The following is a 25,382-nucleotide window of genomic DNA, read 5'->3' as shown; positions in this document are numbered from 1 at the left end:
ATAGACAACAAGTAGAACCTGACATCTGACAGAAAACTAAACCCATGAAACAAAAAAAAAAACATACAACACATCTCCAAACACTGACATTGTGGCACAAAGGTCCACAGAAAGAGAACAGTTCCTGGATTGAACCGGTTCAATCCGGTTCAATCCGGATTGAACCAGGACCGGATTGAACCGGTCCACCAGTCCTCCAAAACAAGCTCCTTGCTTTTCTCACTGCAAATGACTTTTTTTGTTTCTCCAGTCTGAACCATTTGAAATTAAATGTTCTAAAAATTAATACTATCTTTCTTGAGGACAATGTGCATTGGTCAATCATTTACTTGATTTTGGAAATTTGAGGGGAACCGGATCACCTGGAGAAAATCCCCACTAACACAGGGAGAACATCCAAACAGAAAGAGGACAGAAAAAGTCCTCTTTTCTGTGAAGATGCGGCACTAACCACTGCAACACCATGCTGTCATTTTTTTATTAGTCCAAAATATTACTAAAATATTTAAATGGTTCAGGACGACTGAACCAGGACTGAACCTGTCCTGGTTCAGTCAGGACAGATCCTCTACAACAAGCTTCTTGCTTTTCTCACTGCAAATCACTTTTTTTGTTTCTCCAATCTTAAACGTTTGCAAATTAAAATTTCTAGAAATTAATATGACCTTTTTTGAGGACAATTTACATCATTTTGGACATTCGTGGGAACCGGAGCACCCGGAGAAAACCCACAGACATTTTTTGTTTTGGTCCAAAATATTAGATGTAATTTCAAATGGTTCTGACCTGGAAACTTTTTGCTAGGTGCTGGAGGTTTTCTTGCTTCTCTTCCTTTTGTTGGTGTTTGAGTTTCAAAGGGTGTTGTATAGTTTTCCAAACTGAAGATTTTTCTTCGGCGACTGCCTCCACTGGTTCAGGCTCTTCTTTTTCTAGAAGAACCAGATGTTCTTCTAGAAGAACGTCTGGTTCTTAGCTCCTTGGGAGGTACATCTTGTACCTCAATGACCTTTGACGTGGATTCCTCCAAAAGACTGTCCATAGCCATGGATGCAGCGTCAGAGATGTCATTGTCAAGGGTAGCATCGTTCTCATTTGGTTCAGTTCGCCTGGCCACTTTCCTTCTTGGAGGTCCAAGTTCTTCCTTGTCTTGGAGCTCCGTTTTCAAATTTTCCAGCTGTGTTTTGTATTTAATCTCACAGCTGGAGTACATTTGTCGGAAGGCAGCCAGTTCTTTTTGGAGAGCAGAAACATCTCCTTCATATCGAGTTTGAAGTTCCTGGAAAGAAACTCTAGTCTGCTCCAGTTCACTTTTGAGATGTTGAATCGTCTCAGTCGATTGCTGCTGCAGGCAAGTGAACTCTTGTTCTGCTCTCTGCTGTACATTGTGCTTTTCTGATCTGAGAGTGTTGATCAGATGATGGTCATACTTTGCTCTTTCCAAATTTAGTTCTTTTTCACAATTCAGCTCGTACTGACAATGTTCGGCTTTTTGTCTCAGTACAGAAATATCTTCTTCATACCTCCTGTTAAGATCTTGGTATGACACCTGAATCTGTTCCACCTCAGTCTGTAGATTTCTCTCATTTTCCTGCAGGCAGGCGATTTCCTTGGCCATTTTGTCTTGGAGATCGTTCTTCTCCCCTCTCAAGTTTTCGACGAGTTTTTGCTCCTGCCTGATTTTATCTTCGTAGAGTACCTGCATGTCTGTTTGCAGGTTCCTCTTGTCTGCCGCTTCATATTTTGACTGAAGCTCCTCGTACCTAGTCTTCAGTTGATCCAGCTGTAGTTGAAGGACGTCACTTTTTTCTTTTTCTGCCCTCAATGCTTTCTCGCTGGCAATATGCGCTGCCTTTAACTGCTCGAATTCCTGCTGCAGCAGGATTTTCTGCTTCTGCTTTATTTCACTTTGCACCTGAGAAGCGAGAACACCAGGGCTCAGAGACTCTGACTTTGAAAGCTCTTCTGCTGTTGGTCGTCGTCTCTTCATTTCCTTTAGCTTTATCTGCCTTTGTAACTCTGCCTTGGTATTCTCCAGTTCTCTCTGGACGTAGGCGACCTTCTGGTGCTCCTCGAACCATCTTCCTGTCTGAATTTCTAGAAGAGAGCCAAGTCTTTGGATCTCTCTCTGGTATATGTTGTTATGATATTGTTCAGCTCTCCAATCCCTCGGCTGGGGTCTCATCCTGCCGTTAAAGTATTCTGGCCTTTCATGAGACATGTTTGGACAATACTTTTTCAAATTAGTCTTGCAAAAGAATCTCAGTGTTTGACTTTGAAAGGGCTTTGCGTATGTCTGAACTTGTCAGTACTGTAGCAAGCAATGACAAGAAGGTAGAAGTTTGCTACTTATATAGTGCTGATGACATCACAAGCATGACTCTAGCTGTGACATCACAGAGCTTTCCTTCATCTTTGGAATGATGATGTGAGTGTTTGAGAACTCTACTACACTCACCAACCAGCCTCCTCCCCTCCCCCCATATTGAAATTGGGCATGTGAGGGTTTAGAGGGGGAGGGTTATACAGTGTTAGGGTAAATCTGATTTATTCTTTCTGTAGACTTTTATTCATGGTCATTTTGTATTGAGGCATTGTGTCTTAGGACAGTTGTCCTGTCTTTTTTTGCTCCTACTTTTTTAGTTTCAGGCAGTTGTTATGATGCATATCCATGGCAAAGAAGTATTATTTTTACTGCTGGGAGAAGCTAATCATCATCTCAAAAGCTCAAAGTGAACTACTATCTCCTGTACTACAACCACAAATCTCATTAGACTTGAAAAGAAGGCTTTGTGTTTGTTTGCAGAGCAGAGAAAATTTCTTCTTCCACAGTTGTTTTGTGAAATTTTAGACAGGATCGGAGGTGATCGGCAACAAGAATGAGTCAACACGCTGGTCTGGTAGAATAAATGTGTCTTTTATTCCCCACAGATTACAGCAAAGCAATGCTGCACAGCAAAGCAATCATTCACACACTGATACGTGATGCTATATATATTGTCTTCTAATATATCTTTCCCTCTTATCTTGACACATGGACCAGAGAGCCGTCGATCCAGGCAGAGTAGCAATCACGTGGCCGGGCGTCCGTACGCGACCCACGGCAGACTCTGCCAAGACCGAGAACTCCTCGTCTATTATACCCTCTAATCGCGTGAGAGCGAGGAATGGCCATTTCCTCTCTCCCAGGCAGATTCTCCAGGAATAGTGCAGCCACTTCACACTTCATGTCTAGCCACCTACTCCCGCCATTGTTCGAATCAGGTCAAAATGACCCCTCATGGTCAAGGGACGACATGACCCTCACTATCGAACTCAGGGCGAGCAGACCATGAAACACAGAATAACCATTCTATTATCCATGCATCCAAAAATATCTAGCACGAACTTAGAACGTGATCAGCTACGTGACAACCGGCCACTGTCCACGCTCCCAAGTCGTGTACAACAATACCTATCACAAACTTAAAGCATGAACAGATTATGAAGGTTATATAAAGAGTACATAAGACATTATCAAAGAACAAATATAATATTTATTTATCATTCCACCCCTTGGTCTTTGATCATTAATTTTGAAAATACTGTCCCCAAGGCTCCTCAACTCCATACAGTCCATTATTCATAGACCACTGGGAGCTTGTATATTGATCCCATAAATTTACTACCCTATTCAAAAATTCCACTCTATCACTTTCCACAGACCCCAAAGTTATAAATTGATGCTGACCTACCCAATAGTCGATTTCAAACACATCTCTAAGCTCAGAAGAGTCCACTATTAGTGTCGCTACGTCAGTGCCATACCAACCGTCTCGAATACATAGAATAATTTTCATTCTAGGGCTACATTATAAATTCTATTAATTAGGGTCTTTTTAACATGCAATACATACAAACAAGTACAAAGGTTACATGTTGTCAAAAGCACCAAACATATTGCCAAAGCAAGGATGAGGGGGTATGAAGTACGTTTTGGCAGTTACTGACATTCCATTAAAAATGTCCCACCAATGATATGCAGAAGATTGCTCAATAATTTTTGCCGCATGCTTCACCTCTCCTGAGGTTATAAATGTGGATATTTTGAGACTGGAAACATTAGACATATGTGACTGGATCATTTTCTGCAGGACTGTGGATCCATTCAACGCGCGCTTAAATCGATCCAGAGAGACCTGCCACGGTACTTCCAGGACTTGCCATTGCACGTCTGTAAATCGGGAAGCACTAGTGAAATTGGTCAAACGACATGTCTGGTTATTCCAATGCCAAATATACACATTTTTCAAACACCCAGAAAATGGTACAGTAGGTAATTGAGGATGACTCTTTATTGTAGCTATGCACAGTGTATGTGGACTTATCTGCCATAGCATGTCCCTAGGTTTTTCGTGAGTCCAATCGCACAACACCTCGTCTTTGTTTAAGCATGGGTTCAAATGTCCTTGTTGTAACATACATACCACCCCTTGGTCAGCTTTATTACATTTTTGCAAGTCATAGGTGAGGTTTGTCTATGGCTCAAACCACTCACCAGTCATGTGTAAAAACCAATATCCCGAATATTTAGATGTTAGCATGTCATGACAGCAACACTGTCTTTAGATGACTGCTTGACACTGGAGATGATCCTTCCTGCCCACAGCTACAACATCCATAATAATCATATACCCTTTTCCATTCAATAATTTGTAACATAGTCTTCCCATTTCTCATATCCCTTCTAAATAGAAACAGCTCCTCAACCAGATGAAAAAAGTACATACACACAAATATACATATATATACACATACACATCTAACTGCATATATACATATATAATGTATAACTATATACGCAAACACACACATTTACACACATGTACACAAACGAACACAATCGAACCTGCGACGGCGTGTCGAGGACTCAGGCCTCCTTATGTGGGTTGTGCTTAACCACTGCACCAACACAGCACCCCCGTTTGTATATATTTCTTTGTTTTGCCATAATTATTGGTGCTATACGTTAAATATAACAAACTGCTTTGGATTTCTACTTTTCTTGTAATTAAGTTTATAAACGGGTCGTATAAGCACAGCATAGCACACAGACCTGGTTTTCTTAGCCAGTATTCAAAATGAGAAAGACAAAACAACATGCCGTTCAAGTAAAACTGTTAAAACAATATGTTGTACTTGCCAACATCACGTAAAATGAAACTTGTATTTCCTGATTTATTGTGTGACAATAAGTCAGACTTCAATTTTCATAAACGTCATTTCAAAAGTGAAGGAAACACATTTTTTAAGAGTTCTATTGAACTTAGGGCTGGATGATATAGCTGAAAAACTTATAGCAAGTTAAGTGTTTCACATCAGTCTGTAAGTAATTATTGATATTGATAATTTTTTATTAGTTTTTTGTTTTAATGATCTGAAATACTACCAAACTGGTGGCGTGAAATTTTCCCTTTTTATCCTGTTTTCACTCCACACAATTGTTTTTTAATTTGTTGCAAGTTACTCAACAGGTTGTTGCTAGGTAACCAAAGAATGTATAAGCTGCTAGGTAACCAAAGAAAGAGTGAGTTAGAGTCATAGACATGAATACAAATACATACAATACTAATACATAATAAAAAAGCACAGGGAATTAATGACTATGATGCAAAACTTTAGAGATTTTATAATGACTATAAAAATATAAAAATATGTAAAATAATTTTCTTTTTCAGATAAAATTATGGATGCTCCTGAAAACTGCCCTAAGATCAGGGTTTTGTCAGGACATCCAGTTCTAAACTGGTTAAACTGGTTTCTGTGATGGAAACTGAAGGTTCTCTGCAGTTCCCAGTAAAGCATCTTTTTATCTGTGGAGCTTTGAGGAACATTTTCATGTCATCAGAAGGAAGAAGCAGCACAGAAAAGAGGTTTGAAGTGTCTTTCATGATTCAAAGCTGAACTGAAAATGATTCCCATGTTTCCATTCTCAGAATATTTCTGGTTCCCGGATGGAAAAGAATCAGAGAGAAAAAAGATCAACTTTCCAGTTGAATCCAGTTCAGATCAAAACTCCATGGAGCCTGTAAATGGTGCAGAGTTTGAATTGGATCTTTATTGATCCAAAGAGACAAACAATATCAGACACTAAATGACAGACATGAGAAAATAAACAGGAAGAAAATCTTTAAGGTCAGAGGTCATGATCCAGTCAGAGTCTCTTCAGACTCAAAGTGCTGCAGGACCATCCTCTATTTTGCATAGATCACCATGTCTGCCACCTGCAGAGAGAAGAAGGATGGAGAGACATGTTGGACGTCCCTAGACATGGAATCCAGCTGGACTTAATGGAGACATGAACACAGCAACAACAATAATCTTCACATCAACACAAACACAGGAACAGAGCAAGCTGCTGTCTCCTCTGATTGGCTGATTGCTGTCTCTGTGTCCAATCAGGAAGCCTGAACCACTCTCCTCCTACTGAGAAGCTGCAGCTTTTCTGGGAACACTGGGTCTTTGGTTTGATGCTAACTTGGTTTAGTTCAATATGCTGACAGGAGCTAGACTCACTACAAATATTTACTTACTCTACAGTCTTTACAAGATCCTTCAGCTGCTGAACATCTGACTCTGTCAGGTCGTTGTATCCCAGGTTCAGTTTTGTCAGATGGAGGCGGTTGGACTTCAGAGCTGAGGCCAGATAATCACAGCTGATCTTTGACAAACTGCAGCTGAACAATCTGAATAAAGAATAAAAGATGTTTTCTGAAGCCAACAGGATGCAGGTTAACCAGTCCAACAGAACCAGTTAAAGATTCTCATGAATATTAAAGCCAACATGATGCTGCTTCAATAAAGACCTGCTGACTTCATAACTAGAACCTGGTACTGGGTCATGTTGTGTTGGAAGATTTTAGTCAGTACAATCATTCCAGGTGTTGAAGCATCAATCATTGATTATAGATTTGTTCCTGTCAGATTCCAGGAGCTAGAATTAACTTTTCTAGATTGGATTGAATGAAGGGGGATTTCTACACACTGGGGGGTCCGAACGCTGTGCTGTTCTGACTTCAGATCAGCGGGTCCAACTCAGTTACACAGAGGGACTAAATTAAACTCTGGATCCAAATCCAGAAACAAACTCAGAAAATATTTATTAGAACAGAAGATATGAACTTTTCAGATCAATTATACTTAATTATTCACATGTTATATATTTATATAATATTAATAATTATATAATTAGAATACCTCATATTCTTCAATGTGCAGCCTTCAGTCTGTAGAAAACCACAGAGCTCCTTCACTCCAGAATCTCCCAGGCTGGTGCCTGTCAGGTCCAGTTGTGTCAGATGTGAGGATTTGGACTTCAGAGCTGAGAACAGAGAAGCCCAGCTGGTCTTTGACAACCTGCAGTTAAACAATCTGAATAAAGAATAAAAGATGTGAGCTGAAGCCAACAAGATGCAGGTTAAAACTGAAATATGAACAAATAAATAAAAATGTAGAAAATTAATTTCCCAGAATGTAAAAGTCTCAGAAACTTGATGAACCAATGTCTAACATCTGATCCAGGCAAACTGTTTTAAAGAGTCCAAGCCAGCAGAACCAGAACATGTTATCATACCTTCAGTGGTTCTGGACTGGAATTAAAACGGACTTTCAGAACCAAACTGTCACATCACAGCATGAGGAAGGGTAGATGGGGGAGGGTCCCTTTAATGAACAGCGGGCCAAGTTAAGGAGGCAGGTGAGGTCAGAGGTTGTCCTCAAGGTCGTCCACAGCAGAAACCTCAAATGTGAAACCAAAGGAGCTGAATAGGCAACCTCTGCTCTCTTTTTGCATCTGTACCACATGAGAACTGAACTCCTCATCTGAAATTTTCATCATTTTTATGTTATATTTATTTTTTGTTTTTTGTTTTCTCTCACGAAAAATGCTGAAGGTAGTAAAAACATAGCTGAAATTGCCCTTTATAGATGACTCACAAATCAGATAAAAGTTTCACAAATCACAAACATGGTTGTAAATATTCTGCTATTAGTTGACAATAATCAGCTGGAGAGCCAACTTGGTAACTGGATCAGAACCACTCAGTTTCTTCATGAATGGCCTTGGGTTCTTATTAAAGCTGCTGAGAGCCAATGGAGGCCATTATTTCCTGAGGAGACGTGACCTGATGAAGCATTTCACAGAGACGAGGCTCCAACCAACTGACAGCTGTCAGACTGAAAGGATGGTTCCTCTCTGACCCGGCCCAACAGAACCACAGCTTCAGGACAAAGCTGAGGAACCTGCTACTGCCCTCATTTTCATTCATTTCATATAAATTTGCTTTTCTACAATCAGTCATTTCTTAGATGTCGTCATTAATGACTATTTGAACTTGTCAGTGTTTCTGGATGCCGCCCTGGCTCGACTCTGGCGGAAAACATGTCATTCTGGATCTAAAGATGTGAATTAGAAAGTAGAAATAAAACAATCTGAATCTTTCCCAAAACAAACTGAAACATCTCCATCATTAATTAACATCATGACTTATTTTTGTTCAGTGAGCAAAAACATTTTAAAGTGAAAAAAACTGAAAAACAAATAATCCTAAAGTCTGAAATAAGAAAATAATTCATTCATAAGGTATATTAGAGTTACTAAATCAACTAAGGATTAAAGTATCAATTAAGGATTTTATTGGATAAATAGAGAAAACAAACCTCAGGTCCTTTACTTTAGTGATTGAACTCTCCAGGATCTCACACACAGGCTTCGTATGAGAGTCAGCCAATTCAGTGATCCAACTTATTTCCAGTTCAGTCAGATCGGGGTTGGACTTCAGAGCTGAGGCCACAACTTCACATTCAGCCCCTTCAAGCATGCAGCTACCAAGTCTGTGATTAGAGAAGAAATAAAGTCAGTTCTAATAAAATCAATTTGGATCATAAACATATGCTTAATTGTAGCATGTAATATTTTTAAAATGATCAAAAATGTCTAAAAACCAAATGTTGCAGCTGTCCTGAATGGTTAAAATAGTCCAAAGGATGAAGGAAGTAGTCAAAGGCCAAAAACACCCAGAAGCAACTTGAAGAAAGGAGAAGAAACAGAAGGACAATAGTGCTGAATCAGCATTCACACAATGAAAACATCTGGACTCACCGAGCCTTTCTGCAATTCCTTATGGCTGGAAGCAGTCTCCGTCGTCCACCTGCTGATGTGTTGTACTTCTCTAGGTCCAACTCATCCAGAACCTTCTGTGACATCTGCAGCATGAAGGACAGAGCTGAGCAGTTGGACACCGAGAGATGCTTCCTTGATTTCAGCAGGCTTTGAATCTCCTGATAAAATGAGAGGTCGTTCATCTCCATCAGACAGTAGAAGATGTTGATGCTTCTGTTAGGAGAGATTCCATCATTGTTCATCTCCTTCAGCTTGGTGATGATTCTCTGGATGGTTTCTGGACTGTTCTCTGTCTGACCCAGCAGGCCTCCTAAGAGTCTCTGGTTGAACTCGACAGTGAGACCATGAAGGAAGCGGACAAACAGATCCAGGTGACCATTTTCACTGCTGAGGGATTTCTTCATGGCTTTCTCCATGAAGTCCTCCAGAGATGTTTCTCTGTATTCTTTTCCCACAAATCTCTTCATCACCTTTGACTTCCTGGTGATGAAACAGTGGAACATGTAGACGGCAGCCAGAAACTCCTGGATGCTCAAATGAACAAAGCAGTAGACTGATTTCTGAAAGATCACACTCTCTCTTTTGAAGATCTCTGTACAAACTCCTGAGTACACCAAGGCCTCTGTGACATCCAGACCACACTGCTCCAGGTCTTCTTGGTAGAACATGATGTTTCCTTTCTCCAGATGTTCAAATGCCAGCCTCCCCAACTTCAGAAGAACTTCCCTGTCAGCCTCCATCAGCTCCTGTGGACTTGTCTCATGTCCTCCATGGTATTTCTTGTTCTTCCTGTTCTTCTGGACCAGCAGGAAGTGTGAGTACATATCAGTCATGGTTTTGGGCAGCTCTCCTCTGTGTTCTGAGGTCAACATGTTCTCCAGAACCGTAGCAGTGATCCAGCAGAAGACTGGGATTCCACACATGATGTGGAGGCTCCTGCAGGTTTTGATGTAGGAGATGATTCTGATGGACAGCTCTTTATCACTGAACCTCCTGCTGAAGAACTCCTCCTTCTGGGTGTCAGTGAAGCCTCGTACTTCTGTTACCCTGGAAACACATGAAGGAGGGATCTGATTGGCTGCTGCAGGTCTGGTAGTTATCCAGATGAGAGCCGAGGGAAGCAGGTTCCCCTTGATGAGGTTTGTCAGCAGAACGTTGACTGATGACTTCTGTGTGACGTCAGAAACCAGCTGACTGTTGTTGAAGTCCAGTGAAAGTCTGCTTTCATCCAGGCCATCAAAGATGAAGAGCAGTTTGCATTTAGCCAGCTGCTCTGCTGGGATCTTCTGGAGTGTTGGATGGAAAACATGGAGCAGTGAGAGAAGACTGTGCTGCTCATCTCTGATCAAGTTCAGCTCCCTGAACGAAAGCAGAAGCACCACACTAATATCTTGGTTCTCCCAACCCTCTGCCCAGTCCAGAGTGAACTTCTGCACTGAGAAGGTTTTTCCAACACCAGCGACACCACAGGTCAGAACCACTCTGATGACTCCATCTTGGTCAGGGAAGGCTTTAAAGATGTCATGGCACCTAATTGCAGAGTCATGATGCTTCTGGATCCTGGAAGCTCTCTCCAGCTGCTTCACCTCATGCTGGGTGTTAACCTCTTCACTCTGTCCCTCTGTGATGTAGAGATCAGTGTAGATCGTGTTGAGGAGGGTTCTACTTCCTGTTTCATCACTTCCTTCAGTCACACATTCACATCTCATCCTCAGAATTATTTTATGTTCCTGAAGAACCTCCTGCAGACCAACATCTCCTGGAAGAAAGAAGACAACTGTAGTATAAAAAAGGCATAGTGATTAAGTTGGAACAAAACCATCTGGAACATTGAGCGCAGCAGCTTTAAGCAACATCAGCTCTTCTACATTATGTCAAAATTGTCCTAATTTTACTATTTCTACCTGACTTTCTTCCACAAACATCAGCAACAGAAGAGGTAGAGAGATAAAAATGTTTCCTTTGAGCGTTTTCCAGCCTTAAGCAGATGTTCAGATTTGCTATATTTAGCACAAAGGGCTGAAAACAAAGCTACTTCAAATCAAGGTTCTCTGAAGTATAATATACTGCATTCTACATTTACCACCATCTGCCAGGCTGAACCTCAACCAGAACTTGAACAGGGAACATTTCTACGACCTCTACCAGAGTTTAAATCACTTCCTGCCCAGTCTTCTGACCATGTCTGTGGTCCAGATGATTGCGGTCCAGATACAGACAAAGCACTGAAATCAACCTGTATTAAAGCTTCACAAATTGAATATAGGTTTCACAAGAAACTACAAACTACAAACATATTCTGGTCTAAGTGTACAATAATCTACACCACGTTTTAAGTCCAAGTATTTAAATTTTTTAAGTAGAACACATTAAAGTTGCTCAAGATAGAGTCAGATTAGGTGGAATCGCCCTTTTTGTCATTTCCCAAACTGGATGCTGCAGTCAGAAGACAACATCAGCTTCATTTGGGTTTTCCAGCTTCAATTTTCCAGCATAATCTTAAAGGCCTGGTGTAATAACCCCTAAAAGTAGATCAAAAGTTGTCTGCAAGGCTGGATTACCCACATGGGTAAATGGGCAGTTTGGTCACTCATAACTATTTCTTTTATTTTTTGTCTTCTTATACCTTTTATGTTTCATATCAACCAATACCACATTGGTGCTCTCCTTATCATTCCTCTAAACCTTGTAATGTGCCTGACCCAAAATAAATTAAATGTAAGCCTCATCATATTGATCCTACAACGTGTTTACTGTACATAGAGCTGGTGACATGGGTTGGTTTTCAACATGACCCTTCAGAATAAAAATCTTCACTCATAATTTTAAAAGCTAAAATAAAACATCTTTTTAACCCAAATAATATAACATGAAACATTGCATTGCTGTCTCTTAATGATCTTTAAAATATTTTGTCTGAAATGTTTTATCTATTGACCACTTGTCAAATAATATTCTGTGGCTATTTTTCTGAACAATAGCCAGAGTCATAATTTACCAACATTAAATGAGGACTATGTTAACCAGCGTTACCAACACATACGTTCCATTTACACCTGCTGGAAAAACACAGACTTAGTTGAAATAGTTGGTCACAAAAAGACTTTTAAACCTTGTATATCCAAATCTCAATTAAAGAATGGATCTGATCCAACAGATACGATTGGAGGTATTCAGTGTCACCTGGAGCACAGCTGCTCCTCTCCATCCATCCAGGAAGATCTTTCCTCCATCCATCCATCCATCGTCTATCACTTCTGATCTCTGCAGGATCATGGACGGGCCAATGTTCAGCAGTAATCGGGCTAGAGCTGGGGTTCACCCTGGACAAGTAAAGACATTTCTTCATCACTGAAATAGTTCACCAACAACAGGCTGGAGCTGTCCTACTGAAGCTGAAGATGTTCATGACCAGAAACTGGGTCAGAACAGAACCTCAGAATACTAATGACCTCTGGTTTGAAGAACGTCATTGTATTACATCTGGTACCATGATTGATCTTCCTTTCGTTGTATTTGTCCCTCTGAAATCTGTTCAGGGACAATAGTCATTATTCTGTCTGAGCCAGAGTAGAAAACTGATCCATCAGACGCTGAAAGAAATGAAGAACTGACTCCAATCTGGGGTGCAGTGGAGAAAGTTGGATCCTTCTTTAATGGTGGAACACCAGTAACACAACTCAGCCCCAGTTTGCATTGATCTGAGCTCTTTATAGCAAACCTTACACTGTGGAATGTTAGCAGAGCTAACAACAAGTTATCTAAAGTTCACTCACGTCTTTTCTAAGCCAAATAAATTTGGGTTTACTAAATCTGACTTCATGATGATCCTTTGGACTTAGGCTCTGTTCACTTTGTAGTTTTGTTGTCCTGATTTATTGTTTGCAGTTGTAGTCTTTAGTTACAGTCCATCTTTATTGAGCCCAGTTCCTGTTTTATTCAGGTGGTCTGGTTCCTTTTATGGACTTGGTTCTCATTTCCATCTGGTTCTAATCGTCTCATCTGTTTCTGGATTTCTTTGTCACCAAAAACATTAAATCAGGTTTTGTTCAGCCCGTCTGGTTTGTCTGAACAGAAACTAAACATTTTTTTTCAATCTGATCTGATTGGTTGAAGGTGTTGAAAATAAAATCGATTATTAAAATAATCAATCTCTACCGTCTAATATTATTAATCTTCACATTTTAACATTTTAAAATATCTGGATTTACTGATGAATTTACAAAAGAGATCAGAGTATAGAACAGGTACCGAGGACCACAAAGTTGACCCAAATGTCTGAATCAATATAAGTGAATTGTTTTATTCAGCTGTTACACTGAGGGATAACAGTTGATAAAACATTAATATGAAGACATTTTTGACACTAATGGCTGATATTTAAAAGTAATTTAACATGTATGAGGATGGAGAGAGTAGAGGAAGATATGAAGCAACTGGTCTGAGAACAGGAATCAAACCCACAACCTTCACATCAAGGATTAACCTGACCACCTCTTTATACTCTAAAACATCTTATTCTGCATTAAACAACAAGAGTCACTAATAACTATGTTTCCTGGGATTTAATATCTGAGCCTTTTAGGATATTATTTTACTTGTCATGAGCAAAATTCAGAGTTTTATCAGACTTTAGTCTCCAGTCTGACCTTTGACCTTCTGTCTGCAGCTGACTGATGTCAGTGAAATGAGCGTTGTGATTGGTTGAATGTGATGGTGGAACAGGAAGTGCCGGAAGCAGAACCTCAGAAACCGGAGACTGACCAAGTCCGCTAGAGTCACTTTGACCTTTGACCTTTTGTGTTTGGAGCTGCTGAGACTCGGTGGGTGTGGCCAGGGCATCAGCCTACCTGGATAAATTGGGCCCAGTGTTCCCAGTAAATAAACTGGGCCCAGTGTCTCCAGTATATAATCTGAGATGTTGCTTTTCACATTCTTGGTCTTTTTTTTTTTTTTTTTTTTTCATGAAATGTTTTCATCATTGATTTATTCAGACCTTCATTCAAACTCTGGTTTACTGACCAAAATCCTTCATGTTTATTTAACTTGAAGTTAATTTAAAATAAAAAATCTGACTTTTTATTCAAACAATGAGATCAACCAGTTAATATCATTTATATTTTATCTCTATAACATCACATGAATCAGTTAGAAACTGGTTTCTTACTTTCTGTCTGAGGGTCCAGGTTCATTACTGAAGTCTGGAATGTTTCCTCTGGACTGGTCACTCCTCATAGATGGACTGATGGATCCTGGAGGTTTTGCTCCGTCCTCCTTTAGATCCAGATATTCCATCTTCTGGAAGTCTGCAGAGAGAAACCAGAACCAGTCAGTCCCAGTGATCCAGTTCCAGCAACTGTCTTATGAAGCAGAAAGTGGTTCCCATCATGTGTTCAGAGGATCAGAGGAACCTGACTCCAGTAGGTAACATCTGGTTTGAATTGTCCTCTCCTTCACTCCTTCATGACCTTCTGAGGTCTGCTGGCTCATCTCCTCACAAACATCTGGAGAACTTATGAATTCAGGAAGAAAATGATTCCAGGTCTAAACAGGAATCATGTTTGTGTTTTCACTTTGTATCATCCATCCATTTTCTTTACACCCTTGTCCCTTAGCGGGGTCGGGAGTGGTGCTGGTGCCCATCTCCAGCTAACACCTAGGGGCAATTTGACCTGACAGTCATGTTTTTGGACTGTGGGAGCATCAGGTCACATTTTCCACCAATAGCTGTCTCTCTGCCACATTTACATGTTGAGATGTTTTCTGATGTTCTCCTGGTGGCCGTGCACCAGCATGATATCACACACTCCTTCATACAGTTGGAAGTTGACCTTGATGATGACCTCAGCTGGCAAATAGCAAACTTTCTCTGCAGACTCTGGAGGTTTGGTGTTTGTTCTGATGTTAGGAGGATATTTTTTTACAGCAGAACATTACATGCTGCTTTGGTAACTTGACTGTAAAATCAGATTTTAAGGGATTAAACCAGCAGAGAGGATTGTGGGTAGGACAGCTCCTCTCTCTCCTCCAGAACTGTTGGAGCAGATCAACCTCAGCAGGCAGACGGGATTTTAACAGATCATGTTCTGAATTCTGAGGATGCTTTACTGAACTCGGGGGCCGAGCGGCAAAGATTTCCTCTTTTTTTCCGCTACAAGCGTTCATTCCTTCCTTTATCAGGTAAATTTATCAATAAACAGAGTTTGAGAGGAACAGGTGCAGAAGAAAAAAACTACCAGATAACAAACTTCTCATTTTAGCTCCGCAATAAAGCATTTTGAGTTTGGAGCAGCTGTTTGGTTTCAATCTATTTAATGTCCATTATTAATCTATGAATGTAGTTATTATTTTGGTGGTAATATGGAAGAGTACAACACAAGCAGCGGAACCAAACTAAAGTCAAATTTCTCCAAGAGAGACGATTAAAGAATCAGGATAAACGAGTCAGTCCAAGATTCCCACTGAGGGGACAAAGGTTTGAACTTCCTGCTTCTCTGTTAGTTTGAGTCCATCTGTCAGAAAATCAAAGCTTCGTCTGTTTCCTGTGAAGATGTGAAGAGCTGAAGCTGAAGGAGAACCGGGCCGAGTTCTGGTTCTGGTTCCTCCAGAGAGAGAAAACCCAGAGAGAGGAAAACAAGAAGAAGTGAACACTCACCTTGATCCAAATTCTGCTCTGCTGCTAAATGAACTTTGACCCCATTTCTCCTGATCTGATACCTGACTCCACCTGAGGCTCCACCCCCTGCCCAGGTGATTTTAAACACCTTTAATGTTTTCTCTTTGAATCAACAGTGAGCTGAGCTGTAAAACTCTGAGCTCAGATTTAAACTTTTTCAGTTTTTTTTTTCTAACTTTCAGGTCATTTCCTGTTAACTTATCAATACAGGAGGTAGTTCAATAAAACAGGAAGTGATCAGCAGAAATCCTGGGAGATCTGATCGCTTTAGCTCAGCTTTAATATTTCTGTCTATTTCTAGTCTGGAAAATATTCGGCTCCATTTCTAGACAGATCATTTTCTGACTGCTTCCACTTCTTTAAACATTAACCTTTATGCTGACAAACCCACTACAAGGGTCAAAGGTCGATTCATCTTTATTATTCTGGTGGCAATTCATTTCACAGCAGGCAGTAAAAACAGCAGGAAGAACCTGCTGGAAGCCAGTGGGTCAAATGAGACCATTGCATTTTATTATTTTCTTTAGCTCCTCCAAGTTTTCTCCTACAGGAATCTCTGATATTATTTCTTTTGCTTCTCTTTCTTCCCAGCACTTTTTTTTCTACACACCATTTGTAATTTTAGGGCCTTAGTTTTTTGTTCAGCATTTTTACAAATGATAAGTAGGTTTCCATCCCTTAAGACTTTAGCAAGTTCTACATCTCCAACAGCTTTCTTTAATCAATTTGACTGATGGCTTACTCCAATCATATAGTGTCTTGCCTTAAATTTTAATGTAACTTTGAAATATTCCATCATTACTTTCTTTATTTCAACTCTTTGTTCCTCATCCTCAAGAGATCTTTTACCAGCATTTAACCCCTTTTTAACCATATCCTCCTCCCCTGCCCCTCTTGTATTTTCTACCATAGACCATCCTATGTCCATAATTTCATCTTCCAAAAGCCATCTTGATCCACTCACAATCCAGATTATGCCAAAATCACCTTTAAATTCAACTTAGTACTCGCCAGATAACGTGTAAGCGCTTTCACTTAAAAAAAAACCGCGTTCCAGCTCAGTCCTCTGCTATGAACAGGTGGTTTAATCTGCTATTCATCAAGCGTGCTGCGTTCTATCGCCATCTACTGGGGATTCTTTGCCACTATAAAAATAAATAAATAAAATTGACACTACTCCAGTTGGAAATGAATGAGGCTTTGCAGATCACAACAACTCAGATTAAAATACAAAGAGTAAATATGTTAAATTATAATGTAGGTGAGGCAAACAAGGCTTTTGAGTTAATAAGAACGTACGTTTGTTTATGGTGATATTTGAAATGGTAATAAAAATATTTTTTTGTATCTTCATGGAGCAGCTAAGATGACCAATTTTACATTATTATGGCCGGGGGTGTCAAACGTAAAAAAAAAAAAAATCTGGATTTTCTGTTCTCAACTGTATTTGCGCACAGGCAACCTCATGAGCCCCCTTTGAACATCTAGCTCGGGGTCCTACTCGGGAACACCCTTCCAAGATGGCAGCCAACAGTAGCAGCACGGGTAGCAAGACTAGCAGCAGTGGCGGCGGAGGAAAACAGTCCGGCCCGTCGGCTGAACAGGTACTCTCACCTGCACGCAGATTGCATTTTGTCGGTGTAGACACTGTTGTTGCCCATCTGAGTCTGGCGGAGGAAAAGCCGTCAATTGGACCCCCAGTTAGCTTACGCTAACGTTAGCTTCCCTCTCTTTCGCTATCATCTGAGCATCAGTCTGCTTCCTAAAACCTCTCAGTAGCGATTTTCACAGAGAAGTTGGTGTATTCAGTCTTTTAAATCTATTTACCTCAGGCTTATTGTTCTGGTTATTTTCTTTAAACTTTAACGTTACTGTAAGCTGTCGGCGCGGTTTGGTATGACGAGGCGAAAGTCTATTTTTAAACCCAAATGTGGGATTCTTGCAGTCCCCAATCTTTCACATGAGCTTCAATTATCTTTAATATGCTGCACGATGGCACTCTCTTGTCATAAAAGTTGAGAACTTTGTGTTGTGGGACTTTTTCATTTTGGTTGAAATATAACTAAAAAGTGAACAGATATTGGGACATTTTTAATTAAACAATGGCTCATCTTTGTTGCTGTCTTCTTCACATACAATGAAAGTACATGTTAAATTCTGTTTTATGCCTCTAATATGCATCTCGATAAGTTGAAGCATATAGTCAGAAAATATCCACATTTTTGCCCAACATTGCAATCTCAAATATAATTTTTATCTAAATTCGGTAAGAAAACGAAACACTTTTTTTTAACTGAAAAAAAAAAACAAAAAAAAAAAGAACCTGTTAACATTTTATTAACATTTCAAATTGACTGGGAGAGCTGTAGTTAAATAATAAAATGACTCCTAAAAGATGTATTTTCTTATAAATGTGCAGAAGGTTATTCATTTATTTGTTCAGTTCTGATGACTTTATCTTTTTTTACAGGTGGTTGCAACATTTCAGAGAATGCGCCAGGAACAGCGCAACATGGCGTCTAAAGCTGCAGAGCTGGAGATGGACATCAACGAGCACAGGTTTGTCACTGAGGTCTCCTCCTCTGCAGCCTTTTCTGCTTTCTTATGTTATAATAGTCTATATAGCAACAGCTGACTTAGGCAGTAGTAGAGCTGTGATATTACTATTTTGTATGGGATTCTGTGAAGAATAGTTTTTTCGTTTTAGTACTTTTTCATAGCTTAATTTCAGTGGTGTCGTTTTCAACTCGTGTTTGACTTCCTTCTTTTCTGTTCAGTTTAGTAATTGACACTCTAAAGGAAGTGGACCCTTCGAGGAAATGCTTTCGTCTGGTAGGAGGAGTGTTGGTGGAGAGAACAGTGAAAGAAGTTCTACCTGCACTGGAAAACAACAAAGAACAGGTAATCCAGAGGGTAGTGACTGTACCACTTTGTTCTTTTCACACAATTAAAAAAAAATATATCACATATAACCTGGTAATATCCCCCTGTGATAAAAGATTCTTTACTATGAGTTCTGGCCAAGATAGGCAGCGTAGCAAACAACAAAATTGAAAAAGTTACTTTAAAAAAAAAATCTAAATAATTCAATTTTAGTTTGAATAAAATGTAATTAAAATTGAAAAGAGAATTGTAAAAAATAAGTGCATGAAATGGAGTAATCCTGAAATACCCATAATTTCTATTCAAAAGCACTGACATAAATGCTGTTATTTTCCTAAACAGTCACATTGTACTCAACTTTTTATGTGTTAGAGCTATAATATTATACAAAGTCCGTCCATCCATCCATCCATCCATCCATCCATCCATCCATCCATCCATCCATCCATCCATTCATTCATTCATTCATTCATTCATTCATTCATTCATTCATTCATTCATTCATTCATTTTCTTTACACCCTTGTCCCTCAGTGGGGTCGGGAGGGTTTCTGGTGCCTATCTCCAGCTAACGTTCCAGGCGAGAGGCGGGGTCACTCTGGACAGGTCGCCAGTCTGTCGCAGGGCTAATTATACAAAGCGTATTTTGAATTACATTCTTGATAGTTTTAAGAAGACAGAACAGAATATGTAATTTAATGGCTAAAAGGACACTTTTGTTTCCTTAAAATTCCCAAAAAGGATTTTACTTTTTTTTTTTTTTCTATCACTCAAAATTTTAGATTCGACAAATGACTAATTCAACTTCTTTCTCTTTTCAGATCTCTAAAGTAATCGAGACCATCAACACGCAGATGCAAGCGAAAGGTCGGGAGCTAACGGAGTACAGGGAACGCTACAACATCCGTCTGGTCGGAGAGGGCGAAGGAGACACCCAGGGCCAGTCTGCGGCGCCGTCTGGCAACAGCGAGGGAGGCGGATCTAAAAGCGGAGCTGGAGTTTTAGTGTCGTAGCTTGTGAGGATGGACAGTGACGGAAGGGCCTTCTGATTACTGCATCACCAAACAAAGAAAATTTAAACCTTGACGAAAGAAAAAAAAAAAAAATCTGAACTCTTCACAGGAAATGTTTGGACCGGGGGTTTTACTGTAATTTCTACAAAATGTAATACACTTGGTTTTTCACATCCGATTCAAGCAAATGTATTCCGAGTCTCTATGTTTGGTTATAAATAATATTTGTCTTGCATTTATCTTTTTCCCCCCCCCTGAAATACTGTCATAAGCAACTACCAATTAAATGCATACCCTTTTTTATTTTAAGATGGCTGATTTTCTTACAGGCAGTTTGACATAATTTTCTTTTTTAGGATTAGGAAAAACACATTCTTAAATGTTAGAGTTCTGTAGTGCGGAGTTGAAAATAACCTAAAATATCTTGAACATCTAAGTGTCGTTTGTATGTAAACGTACATTGGTATTTCCAACACTTCAGCTTTTGCACTATGACCTTAAACAGATGGAGAAAAGTTGAATGTGTGGGAGCCTACAATAGTTTTTCAGTTGTACAAAATGTCATCCTTGGAATGAAGGAAGTGCCCCCTGTCAGGCAGTTTGACGCCATGTATTGAGCAGAAACTAGCGAAATGGCTTCAGAATTGTTAATAAAATAAATCTGTCTAATGCGGCTAACAGTTTTTATTTGTTTCACTATTTTGAAACCTACTGCAGAGACTTGTGTAGTTGTAAGTTTTAGTATTACTAAGGCCTTTTTCAGTCTGTTGAGAAGTAATGAGACATGATTTCCTCAGGGACTCGGTTACTGCCTCATTTAAGGTTTAAATGTAAAATTACTAGAGCCTCAAGTATACTGGCACCAAGGTGTATGTAGTAATGGCAACTTTTTTTTTTTAATGCATGAAATAAAAAAAAAAATCCTCTGATTCATTGGTTTAAAATTATTCTGACCATCGCACTATCAATTACTTCCATTTTTAAATGGAAGTAATTTTCCCCAAATACTTCAGGCATATTGTTCCTGGTAAAGATATTGCTACAGATAGTTTTTGTATCTCATCTATGCTGAACTATTCCTAAACCATTTTTGCATTGTTGCAGAACAATTTATTCCTTTGAATGAAGCCACAGAAATCAGGAAACCTTGTTTTTAAATAATACCACCTTATATTTGTTAAGACTATTCACGGGGAGCTTAGCAGAGTAAATTTTGTTGGTTTTCCACAGAAAGCAGCAAAAAAGAAAACCAGGTAACAGCCACAGTTCACACTTAATGACATGGCGCCCTAAAGACTTTAGAGAGTTAGCCACCGTCTTTAATTGTAGTCACATCTGATGTGTTTTTGTTATATATGTTTAGTGAGTCTGGGACGGTCAGGAAAAAAAAACATAAATTTCGACGAGGATGGGATTCGAACCCACGCGTGCAGAGCACAATGGATTAGCAGTCCATCGCCTTAACCACTCGGCCACCTCGTCAGGATGCCTACGTTTCACCTACGCAGTGAAATTTATAGATTCTTCGCGTGACAAAATACTTTCCCTGTAATTTTTTATGGGATTATATATATTGCTTATATATTATCATTAAGAACCCTGTCGTTATTTGTCAATGCGTAGATTGTTTGCACTGCTTAAAAGGACTGTAACATTAAACCCAGCTGCGCCTTTACTGCTGACTTTACGGCAGTTACACATCGACATGCGCCGCTGTCGCAGCCGCCGCTCAGCCAACCAGTGCTGTGTTTTGATTTAATGGATCACAGCATCTGGCACCTTTTCACTGATTTTCTGTGCTATTTTAAATCGTATTAAAGTCCTGTTTGATGTTTCTTTAATGCAACACAACAACCGGTGAAGTGTTCATCCCGACACAGCCCCGTTAGGCTGTGGTGTTTGCACTGTGGCTGGGATGTAGTCAACGCTAGCTGGAGCGCCTGGACGGAACCAGCTCCTGTGTTTTCGGACCTGCTTTGTTAACAGTGATTAGCCGGATCCAGTTTTCTCTGGAATGCATCTCTCCAAGAAGTGTTCCGTGTTCAAAGTGGTGCTGAGTGCCCTTCTGATCGTGGCGCTGCTGCAGCTCATTTACCTGTCCTTCCTGTCCAGGTTCCACGGGAAGCAGCAGCGCTACCGCTACTCGGAGCTCTTTGGAGGCTCCGCGGCCAAGAAGAATGCGCACCCCGAGAAAAACACGCGGAAGGAGCGGCTGAGGTACTCTCTGTCCAGTGGTGGGATCTTTGACAACAGCGGCCAGTACAGAGTATACAAAAACTTGATAAAGAGTGATTTCACAACGAATCAGAAACCAGGTTCCCACTCAAACTCTGACATCCTGACACTAGCCACTCATACCACCATCAACAACCTGCACCACCTGGAATCTCTGCTGGAAAGATGGCAGAATCCTCTCTCTGTGGCGATATTTGCACACGGGGAAGATGTTAAATTTGCCACGGCTCTGGTTTATGCACTCAGCTTCTTCTGCCCTCAAATCCAAGCCCTTGTGGACTTCCACTTGGTCTGCCTGTCAGGAGAGACAGCCAGTTTCCCTGAACAGGACCGGGAACACTTTGCTGGCCTGGAAGACTGCACTTCTGTGTTCTCCAGACTGGAAACCCACAGGGATAAATACCAAAACTACGCCATGAGCGGAAACATCTCATACCCAAACAACCTTCTCCGCAACGTCGCCCGAGGTGGCACAGAGTCGTCCTACATCCTGGTCATTGACATCGACATGATGCCGAGCGCTGACCTCCACCAGCAGTTCCTCGCCATGATCCTGAGGCGGGCACCGGCGGTCGATGAGGTGTTTGTCCTCCCTGCTTTTGAGATCCGCCATGCCAGGAAGATTCCCTCGACGAAGGCGGAGTTGGTACAGCTTTACCAGGTGGGAGAAGTCCGGCCGTTTTATGAGGAGTTGTGTCCACGCTGTCAGGCTCCCACCAACTACTCCCAGTGGGTCAACAGCCACGTTAGAGAGACAGGCACCCTGGACGTTGCTTACACACTCAACTGGGTGGACCCCTGGGAGCCCTTCTACATCGGGCCTCGAACTGTCCCCTTATATGACGAGAACTTCAAGCAGTATGGCTTCAATCGAATCAGCCAGGTTGGTAGAATCTGAACTTCAAATGTTCCTTAGTTTAAAACAAAAAGATTTTTACAAGTTTGTTAAAACCGTCACTATGTTGTGACACGATAGTACAAGACAAGTAATGTATAAAAAAATCAAGCTCCTCTGCTGTCTCCTAGTGGTTCCACTGCTAACTACAGCAATACACAGCTTGGTGAGAAACAACCAATCAGAGCCAGGAGGAGGGTCTTAGCGCTGTCAATTATGCTGGTGTAAGTGCTGTTCACGCTCTACCCGTTATTCTCTGTTATGCTACAGTTTCTCCCTGCTAGCAGAGCCTGCCATAAATGCTAATGCTAGTTAGCATAACCACCAATGACGGCGGACGAATGGTTTTCCTAGAAGGGTAATTGTTTCTCCACCATTAGCCCATGGAGCAGCATCTGTTGATTGACAGCACTAAGACCTTCCTCCTGGCTCCGGTTGGTGGTTTCTGACTGGGAACGGAGGATTTGGTGGAGGAGCTGGATTTTTATTTTATTTATATATTTTTTGTTTGTTTTTTCACGGATCTGTTTCATATTTTACTAGGACATAATGACAGTTTTAACAAATGTGTAAACAAACTTTTTTTTTTAATGAAAGTTGTATAAACCCTTAGGTGCATCTTACTATTTTGGAGTATAATTAAAATGGTAATTTATTTTGATAATTAAATTAAAAAAGGGGAACTCATATATATTATTATTACTACTGGAATATTTAGAGTGTTTCTGTACATTTTGATTACTTTAAAGCCAACAAAACCCAAAAATTAGCTTTCTCAGTAAGTAAGAATAACACAAAGCCAATAAAAAGGATGTTTCTTACAAAAATGCGGACTGACTTAAAGGCATGTCTATGCAATGTACAGTAAATGTGCTCAACACCTGTTTTGGCCTCCTTTTGCATGAATTACTACATGAATGCAGCTTACCATGAAGCCGATCATGGTAAGCAGGCCCAGGTTGCTATGGTGCGTCCTCAGAAGCCGAGCAACATGTTTATGCAATGCAGTGAACATTACAGGTATAAACTAGAAACTAAGCTTCATTTACAGGTTTCACTTTTTGAACTGAATTAGTGAAATAAATAAACTTTTTGAGCACAGTCTAATTTCTTTAAGGTGCACCTGCAGTTTTTACAGAAACACGCATCAACACCTGTTTTCCGGTGTTTATGTTTTTGTTTTGTTGTCCAGGCGTGCGAGCTGCATGTGGCTGGATTCAGGTTCTCTGTGCTGAGCTCGGCCTTCGTTGTTCACCGCGGCTTCAAGATCCACGGGGAGTTCCACGCCAAGAAAGAGGAGGAGAACAAACAGAACCGGATTTTGTTTCGCAGCTTCAAAGAGGGTCTGAAAACCAAATACCCGTCCTCTACCCGACGATGCTGAGGGGGGAAAAAAGATGACTGTCCAACTTTTAAAGTTACGACATAGATGTTTGGGGGGTTTTTCAGCTTGTTCTCCTACTTCCTATATATAATATTTAAAGTCTATCTAAAAAATAGACTGCACATAAAGTTTATAATAGGATTTAAAAAAAAAATGGGTCAATAATAATTCAGTTTATTGCATTCTGGTTCAAATGCAACCAGAATTAGCATAATAAAATTCACACAGATTGAATTTTATTGGGTAAAATCTAAACATATGAGGTCTTACTTTATACATTATGTTGATATCCAGATACAAAAGTAGAAAAAAATGCCTTAAATCACATTTGAAATGATATTTCTAGTCAAATATCTACTTTAGAGGCGTTGGCCTGAAGAGTTTAAACACAAAAAGCGAGAGCCAAGAGTAGGCAAGGACATGTTTTTACCTGTCATAAAAATGTGACGGTGTCCCATTATTGACACCAAAATTAAGAGAACCATAACATGATCTCATTATTTTCCCCTAAAACAGAAAAGCAACAACTATTCCCTCTTTGTATCAGTTTTTTATATTTAAAATGTTACTTATATCATTTATTTATTCATTTTTAATCATACATAGACTTAAACATAGTAAAAAAAAATAGAATAAACACATGCCAAATTTGAGTTTAGTTTTTATTGTGCATAATGTCTTCAGAATATTAAAACTTCCTGATGTTCTTCTCTTTATAGAGTCAAGATTAATTAGTTCGGTCGAGTCAACAGACACGCTGCTCTGAGCTTGCTTAGTTTAGTTATTATTTTTTTTAAAGTGTTTTTGTAACGAGAGTCAGTTTCTATATCTTGACTTTCTATTTTTTTCTTTTTTTATGACAGAAAAATGTTTTGAAACAGCCAACTTTGTTTTGTAAGGAGCAGAATTATGTCGTAACCTAATTTCAGCCAGCTGACATGCAGTGCACTGCAGCAGCTGGAGAAGTGGCACTGTGGCTACTCTATGATTGCTGTAGAGTAATTATCCAACAATGTTTCTTTAGTATCTCCTTAAAAGTATTTTAAACAGTAGAGACGGTATGACAGGAGATTTGTAGTCCTTTCTTTATTTTCTTCTTTTTTTAACTTTTTGTATTTTTATAGCCATTACAGGCAGTTG

The 25,382-nt window shown here is 40.0% G+C and overlaps 3 protein-coding genes and 1 non-coding gene across 4 annotated transcripts; 2 read left to right on the top strand and 2 right to left on the bottom strand.

Moving 5' to 3' along the window:
* Nucleotides 1-6,230: 6,230 nt before the first annotated feature.
* LOC106946459 (protein NLRC3-like) lies at nucleotides 6,231-12,478 on the bottom strand. Its single transcript, XM_015030786.1, has 5 exons — nucleotides 12,341-12,478; nucleotides 9,137-10,916; nucleotides 8,695-8,868; nucleotides 6,584-6,722; nucleotides 6,231-6,260 (listed from the first exon to the last, which is right to left on the bottom strand). The coding sequence occupies exons 1-5, from the start codon at nucleotides 12,396-12,398 to the stop codon at nucleotides 6,231-6,233; spliced, it is 2,181 nt and encodes a 726-aa protein (XP_014886272.1). The 5' UTR covers nucleotides 12,399-12,478.
* Nucleotides 12,479-17,323: 4,845 nt separating this feature from the next.
* Nucleotides 17,324-20,037, top strand: pfdn2 (prefoldin subunit 2). The gene is made up of 4 exons (XM_015030800.1): nucleotides 17,324-17,437; nucleotides 18,304-18,392; nucleotides 18,611-18,734; nucleotides 19,537-20,037. Exons 1-4 carry the CDS (start codon nucleotides 17,354-17,356, stop codon nucleotides 19,726-19,728), a joined length of 489 nt encoding a protein of 162 aa, XP_014886286.1. The 5' UTR covers nucleotides 17,324-17,353; the 3' UTR covers nucleotides 19,729-20,037.
* Nucleotides 20,038-21,128: 1,091 nt separating this feature from the next.
* On the bottom strand, nucleotides 21,129-21,210 carry trnas-gcu (transfer RNA serine (anticodon GCU)). Its single transcript has one exon. It is a non-coding gene; the product is annotated as a tRNA-Ser (tRNA).
* Nucleotides 21,211-21,423: 213 nt separating this feature from the next.
* On the top strand, nucleotides 21,424-24,547 carry b4gat1 (beta-1,4-glucuronyltransferase 1). Its single transcript, XM_015030798.1, has 2 exons — nucleotides 21,424-22,846; nucleotides 24,051-24,547. The coding sequence occupies exons 1-2, from the start codon at nucleotides 21,743-21,745 to the stop codon at nucleotides 24,240-24,242; spliced, it is 1,296 nt and encodes a 431-aa protein (XP_014886284.1). The 5' UTR covers nucleotides 21,424-21,742; the 3' UTR covers nucleotides 24,243-24,547.
* The last annotated feature ends 835 nt before the right edge of the window (nucleotides 24,548-25,382 follow it).

Source organism: Poecilia latipinna, unplaced genomic scaffold (assembly GCF_001443285.1).
Source record: "Poecilia latipinna isolate Pla-1442-1.1 unplaced genomic scaffold, P_latipinna-1.0 Scaffold193, whole genome shotgun sequence".
Classification (NCBI taxonomy): domain Eukaryota; kingdom Metazoa; phylum Chordata; class Actinopteri; order Cyprinodontiformes; family Poeciliidae; genus Poecilia; species Poecilia latipinna.
The sequence above is the reverse complement of the archived record's forward strand: the minus strand, read 5'-3'. Positions and strand labels throughout refer to the sequence as shown.